This window comes from Chrysochloris asiatica, unplaced genomic scaffold (assembly GCF_000296735.1).
Source record: "Chrysochloris asiatica unplaced genomic scaffold, ChrAsi1.0 scaffold00230, whole genome shotgun sequence".
NCBI lineage: Eukaryota > Metazoa > Chordata > Mammalia > Afrosoricida > Chrysochloridae > Chrysochloris > Chrysochloris asiatica.
This window is the reverse complement of record NW_006408748.1, coordinates 2,954,730-2,962,438: the sequence shown is the minus strand read 5'-3', so window position 1 is coordinate 2,962,438 and position 7,709 is coordinate 2,954,730. Positions and strand designations below refer to the sequence as shown.

The 7,709-nt window shown below is 38.1% G+C and overlaps 1 protein-coding gene across 1 annotated transcript in view; it reads right to left on the bottom strand.

The window, feature by feature from the left end:
- Positions 1-7,709, bottom strand: part of N4BP2 (NEDD4 binding protein 2) — a 177,160-nt gene that overhangs the window by 165,795 nt on the left and 3,656 nt on the right. Inside the window, exon 2 of the mRNA XM_006873224.1 lies at positions 5,473-6,610. Coding sequence (XP_006873286.1) covers positions 5,473-6,610 — 1,138 coding nt within the window. The remainder of the gene's footprint in view (positions 1-5,472; positions 6,611-7,709) is intronic.

The following is a 7,709-nucleotide window of genomic DNA, read 5'->3' as shown; positions in this document are numbered from 1 at the left end:
GGGTGTACCCTTTGGTTGGTTGATGATATATGGAGGGGACTGTAACCATGACAATGAAACGATACACGAAAGGATGAGTGTAAAGCTAATGTCCTCCCATGTAAACTATCACATAATTCATAATAAAACAGTTAAAAAAATTTTTTTAAAAACACAGATAATGCTCTCAAAAAAAAAAAAATCATTACTGATGACAAGACATGGACTCATCACTATGAGTCTGAGAGTAAACGGCAGAGTATGGAATGGAAACATCCACAATTGCTGACCAAGAGAAAGTTCAAATGTCAAACATCTGCTAGAAAACAGATGCTTACAGTTTTCTGGGATCCTCAAGGGTCTGTATTGGAACAGTATCAGGAAAAAGGTTCAACAATCAACAGTGCTTGTTACAGTGAGATACTCACAGAAGAAATGAAGCCTAAATTTTGGATTAAACACAGAGGATTACTATCCAAAGGCATTGTGATCTTGCAACATTCGCATACCTCTACCTACACTGTTGACACAAAAATGTCATTTTGAGGTGTTAAAACAGTCACCCTGAAGCTGTACAAAAGACTTGTTGGCATGGCAGGAATACCAAAAGTAAATCAGTGTTTTTCTACTGTGTGAATTACTACCTGTTAACTAGTTAAGAAGGTAGTTCTGTGGCTGTCTTAATTTTATGTTCTCTACCAATGGTTTGACCAGTGGAAGACATCTGAGTGTAAACAAAGCTTTTATTTACTAATATTTTCCAACTACTTTTATTACTTAAAAAGCCCAAAAACATTGTAACGATTGATCTACACAGGGGGAAAAAACATTTGTTTTTTATGGGGAGAGGATAATATTGAATTTGGAGAAAAAGGGGATTTTATTCTTTATTTTTGCTGTGAATACTGTTAAAACATTTTGGAGGAGCTATTTTTAAGTGAAAAGAAATATGACAGGTTAATTAAAATGTATACTTAGGAGTCAAAATGCTCAGTTTCTGTAGTTGTTCAGCTTTGTTTTGATGTTTTTATTTCAGGATATTTAACTAACTTTGTGGTTCTCTAAGGCATTAGTTAAATGTCATTGCTGTTGTTAAGTGCTATTGAGTTGATTCCTAGTCATAGCGACTCTGTACACAGGATTTCCGAGGAGCAGCTGATGGGTTTGAATTGCTGACCTTGCGGTTCACAGTTCAGTGCTGATCTTACAGCATCACACCAGAAGTCCAGTTACATGTTAAACTAGAGTTACATGCTTATTTCCATACTCATAGAAAGTTGTGCCTATACTTGCTTTCATCACAAACCAAAGTATCAAAGGAAACATCAGAATCAAAGGAAAAATAACTCCAAACCCAAAACTTCTCAGTTAAGGCACTCTTGTAAATTAGAAGTTCCCATGGAAATGATTCCTTGTTTTTTGTCTGTATAGCATGGATCTACATATCTGTAGAGCCTGCATATTGGCAGTCATGACCAAGCAATACCTATGATGCTTCCAGATCCAATTTTCAGGTTTAGGGTATGGATGAGACTGGGAGAGGAGTGGAAGAAGGATCAGTGAAAATGGGGAGAAGTAGAGAAAGAGGTGTGTGATGTGGTCCATCCTCAACAGTCTCAGGTTGCTCTTAGGGGCTGCTGAACAATAATGAAAATAAGTCAAAAGTATGTTTCCACCACCAAGAGGACAGAATAGAAAGGTGTTTTGTATTCAGTTGGATGACAATAAATGAAGAAGCTGGCATGGTTATTCCCTAACACTTACTTGGCTTCAAACTGTCATTTTTGGGGTAGACAACACTGGCCACCCCCAAAAACAGCAAGACCTTGAGGACGTTCCCCTCCTATCTGGACTGATTTGGTCAGCCTCTGCTTCTTTTCTCCTTTTGGTGGCTCCCATTGGTTTTTAGGGCAAAGTTCAAACTATTTAGCAGAGGATCTTTTCTGCTTTATTTTTAAAACCTATCTTTGCCCAGTGGCCTGTTTGGACCTTCGTTTGATAGTGTCCTCTCTAAAATCAGGTGTTATGACTTTAAAGAGTTATTATTTTTTCAGTGAAAAGCTTTCTAAAGGTTATTGCATGATTCCCTGCCTCTTTAAAGAAAATACCTTGCTTAGAAATTTGACCTTTTAATAATAATTCAAAATTCATTATATCCATCAGTCACTATACTCTGTTGACTATAATGTGCCTTTGGAGCCCTGTTGGACTGTGCCTTAAGTGATTTAAAGCCCATATGGGAGCTCTGGTAGGGCAGTGGTTACGAATCGGGCTGCGAACCTTAAGGTCAGGAGTTCGAAACTACCAGCCACTTTGCGGGAGAAAGATGAGGCTTTCTACCCCCGTCAAGATTTACAGCCTTGGAAAGCCTGTACAGGGTCGCTATGGGTCGGAATCGACTCGACAGCACTTAACAACAACAACAACAAAGCAGTCCTGACATAATTCCATCCGACTTTCACTGGTTTGGTCCCCTGAAAGCAGCCCTTTGAGAACAAACATTCTCCTCTGATGAAGAAGTGATGACAGTGTCACATTCCCGGCTTGCCCCTCAGCCTAAAACAGTTTTTAATAAGAGAATACGAAAGCTGGTTGACAGATGGATAAAGTGTATAGAAAAGCATGGCAATTATGTCAGAAAAATGATGTATTTTTTTCTAAACGTTGACTAAAATAAATTCTATAGACAGAGTGCCGTAATTTTTGACATACCCTTGTATTATTCAAATTTATACACCAAGTGTTAAAGCCAGTAATGACAAACTGAAGAACTCTACTAACTTCTTCAGTTTGAAATTGATCAAACATATAATAAAATGTATTGATAATTATTGATTGTGATATACAGGCTGGAAACAAACAGAAAGGATCAGTAGTTAGAAAACATGATCTTGGTAATAGAAGAGCTCCTGGAGATTGCATGATTAGAATTTTGTAAGACCAATGACTTATTCTTTGCAAACACCTTTTCTAAACACTGAGGGAACTGAAGAAGTTCAAGTTTTGACTTGTAATTGAGGGACTGGTGTGATGCTGTGGGTTAACGCGCCAGACTGCAAAGCCGTTTGACCTGCAAGGTCGGCGGTTCAAGCTCACCAGCTGCTCCTCGAAAACCCTATACAGGGTTGTTATGGGTCGGAACCAGCTCGACAACACTTCATAACAACAACAGGCAAAATATTGAATGATGCAGAAAGCATCAAAAGAAGAAGGAAGTAATAGAGAGTTACTGTACTAAAAAGAAATGGTTGATTTCAACCATTTCAAGACAGAGCATATGATCAAGAACTGATGCTGAAGGAAAAAGTTTCAGGTGCACTGAAGACACTGGAAAAGAACAAGGCTATGGGAATTGATGGAATACAAATTGAAATCTTTCAACAAGCTGATGTGGCAGTGGAGGCACTCACTCATATCTACGCCAAGAAATTTGGAAGGTAACTACCTGGCCAACTGATTGGAAACAATTCAAAATGGCCAATATCAATCTATTTCAGCTCAGTAATGTCTAGGATATCAATCTCTTTATGTATTCCACTTCAATTTTCACAAGTTCCAATTTTCCTAAATTCACACTTTGTACATTCCATGTTCTGATAATTAATGTTTACTGCTGCTTCTCCTCATTTTGAGTTGTGTCCCATCAGCCAATGAAAGTCCTGAAAGTTTTAGTCCTTTCGCATCATCATAGTCAACTCAACTTTGAGGGGACAGCTCTTCCCCAGTTGTAGTTTGAGCACATTACAATCTGAGGGGCTCATCTTCTTGCACTAGACCTGACAATATTCTGGTGCTATTCATCATGTTTCAATTCACTATTCTGGTGCTATTCGACAGTGTTCCACTGCTATTTATAAACTTTTCAGTAGCTAGACATTCATTCAGAAGTAGTCCACCTCTCCTTCTTCCTCTTCTAGCTTAGTCTGGATGCTCAGCTGAAACCTGTTCACCATGGATGCATCCTGCTGTATTTAAAACACCGGTGGCATAACTTCCAGCATCACAGCAACATGCAAGCCACAACAGTACAACAAACTGACACAAAAGTGGTAGCTTACAACTCTATCACCTTTTAATTATCACCTGTATTTCCAATGTCTTTCAAAAAACATAAAACTATGATTTCAAATTCATAATACTTATTTTGAATGTTTTACCATTATTGTTGTTATTAACCAGTGAGACTCAGGATAAAAATGAGGCCTTCTGCTCCCGCAAAGATTTACAGCCTTGGAAACCCTTTACAGGGTCGCTGTGTTGGAACTGACTCAACAGCACTTAACAACAACAACCAATGAGAAGCCCGTGATAAAGAGTCTATAAAAGAATATGTTGTATTAGAAGTGTATGAGTAGAATATGGGCAAATTTACAGGAATATAAATCCATACAGAGAAAGTTTATCATAAAAACAATTGAAAACGAGCTTGTCAAGGACATTCTCCAAGAAAATATACATATTCACTAACACTAGAAATACGCAGAATCCCCTCAAAACCAGACCTAGCTGAGCACAGAGAAGGGTAAATAGTTAAAAACTAGGGGTGGGAGTAGGGGAAGAAAGAAAGAACTGGCAAACAAAATGACAGTGTTAACCTTCTGGACTTTAAAGGATAGAGTAGGTGTCATTGTTGTAATTAAGTGTCGTCAAGTCAGTTCTGACTCATAGTGAACCTGTATAGTGTTTCTAAGGAGCAGCTAGTGGATTTGAACCTCCTCCTTGCAGTTCAAACTGGCCTTGCGATCTAGTGCATATCCTTCAGCACCACACCAGGCACAACGAAAACCAATTCTTTAAGGAGTGAGTGTACTTGAGACCACAAAAAGCTACCCCTTATATGGACTTCAGTCTCCCTGACCAAGAATACACAAATTTGTCCACAACCTACCGTATGGACAAAAGTGACATGGATGGACGTGTGAAATAAGTAAATGGGGATATTGAATTGTCTGACAAATTCATTGAAAATCTTACTATTAATGAGTCATCCTAAACTCACTCTTCCCTCAAATTACATAGTTTAACTCAATCTTCCCTCAAATTACATAGTTTAACTCACTCTTCCCTCAAATTACATAGTTCTAAAAGCAATATTGAACATGCTACAATCATGAATCTCTGTCAGTAGAACTCTCCTATTTAAAATCTTCTTCCCATGAATTCCAAATCCCATGTGGTTTTTAACCTCCATAATACTACACCCCTGCTCTCAGTCATAAGCTTTCATATAAAGCTACTTCTGTTAACTTCACATGCTCACTATCTTGGAATCACCTTTAATCTTTCTTTCTCTTCATTCTCTCAAAAATATCTGGAGACGAAAATTAAACCCTCTGAAGTAAATAGTGCTATCAGTCACAAAATTAAAACAAGTTAGCAAACAGAAACATCTTAGGGGTTACCAAACATCTCTATTAAGCAATGTTATTTCCTGTATTTGACATGTCTATGTTCACACACTATACTGATTTTATTCCCAATTAAACCTCATACCTTGCCAAAAAGGATTTTCCTGATCCCGGAAGCCCTCTGAGAAGAACAAGAACTAGTCCAACATAAGATGTTCTCTTCTTTCTTACAGCCTGGGGAATTGGAGTTTCTTGTGCTTGATAAGCACTTGTTCCCTCTTTATTTCTCCATACCTTGGCTCGAGAAGTATAAGAAATAACCGGGGATGTCAATACATAGTTGACAGGTCTCCAGTGTGCAGCTGTGGTTACCACAGGAGTTACAAAGCCATGGTTTCCTTTAAAGAGGCCAAAAGTAGGAATTATTGGATTCCACAATAATGGAGATGGGCAGGGAGGCATCATTAAAGGCAAAGAGGTAAATACTGGGCAGTAATTCACATCCTTCCCCTGTGGTGATGGTTCAGTAGGTTTGTGTGTCTTGGAAGTGAACCTTTCAGAAGGTACTAACATATCAGGGGCAGAAGTAGATTTTTGATCCCCACCTGTATCTAGTGAATCAAGCTCTACATTTGGCACTGAAAGATTTAAAGGAGCCTGAGGTTCGTTGTCATCCAAACCTACAGAGGCTACAGAGAACTGAGTCTCAACATATTCAGCTTTTAAAAGCTCTTTCTGTCTGTGATTCAGATTGCTATGACCCAGGCTGGAGTCATTTGCTACATTTAAAGGACTACAGAGAAGAGAATCTTCCAGATAGTTATTTTCCAATGCCAATGTGTTATCATTTAGAAAGCTTTTGGACACATTCAAAATTGAATGTGAAGTTAAGGAGCTTGAACTTAATGTAGAGGCAGAATGCTCTAAAATTTCATTGTTCAAATTCTTATTTTGTTCAGGAAGAATGGGAGTCAAACTACTTGAATCTGAATTTACACACTCACTCGGGTCACTCAAACTACAAACATCTTGCAAAGGCCAGCACGTGGATATTGAGCCATCAGAAGCATCTTGAGTTAAGCAGTCACTGTCTTCAGATAGCTGCGGGTCCAAAATGGAAAACATTTTTGAATCCTCATTTTCTTTTTCAGAACATGTTCCCAGTATATCACTTCCTGCTACACTTTCTTGGTTCTCAGAAGCAAATAAGCTTTTGGAAGATGATTCTTCTTTCTTGGCATCAGTGGCAGATAATTCTAATAGGCAATCCATGGCATTTTCAACTGCACAAAAACCAAAAAGAACAGTAATAACAACAACAATATATATATATATACATGTGTGTGTATTATAATAATAAAATTTGATTACAATCCAGGTAAAATGATAGTGGAATACAGAGACATTTACACTCAACTCATTTAGTATTTTACCAATATACCAAAGGTCAATTTGAATTATGGAGACATACAATGTTTTTACTTTCAGACAATGAGTAATAAATTAGGCTAAAAAACTGTCATCACATAGATGGTCTTTGATAAATCTTCTGAACAAATGTATAAATATCTATAATTATATATCCAGAATTATTTATAAATGTCCTAAAACCAGGCCACTTATCCCATAAATACTTACATCTATCTCCTTTAGCATTAAGCATTTTAAGATTCTCCTAATAAGTCTAATTTTTATTATCCAGGTATGGATTTCACATATAAGACAAAATACTTGTGAACACCTACTACATATCGGGACTCCTGAAGTGGCACTGTAAGATCAGCACTAGACTGCGAACCACAAGGTCAGCAATTCAAACCTACTAGCTGCTCCTCAAAAACCCTATACATGGTCACTATGGATCGGAACTGACTTGACGGCATTTAACAACAATAACAACTGTATGTTGAGGACTCTTGGTGTGGCACTGTAGGATTAGCACTGCACTGCTACCTGAAAGGTTGGTGGTTCAACCCACCAGTCAGCTGGCCCTGAACTGTTTCCAATTAGAAAAAAGGCCTGAACGGGGATCGTGGAGTGGTACAAGCAGACAAAACAGGAAATAGGCCAAAAATTAAATTCTAAATTACATCAAAACGACCAACGATGGTTATCTTGAAACTTCTCAGGAAGAATAGTGAAAAGGGAAGCCCATTTCCTGGTCACATCTGCCTGGAGGCATTCAGAAAGAATAAAAAATACCAAAATACATACACATCTAAGTAATAACTCCACAGATAACCCCTGAAGATGCCCAAAACACAGAAGCAGATGACCATATCTGCACATGTCCAGATACAAGATAAAGTGACTGAGGCAAATGAGCTGGAAGTAGACCTACACTCCATACTGGAAGATGGGCAGGCTTTGGAAATGCCTGAG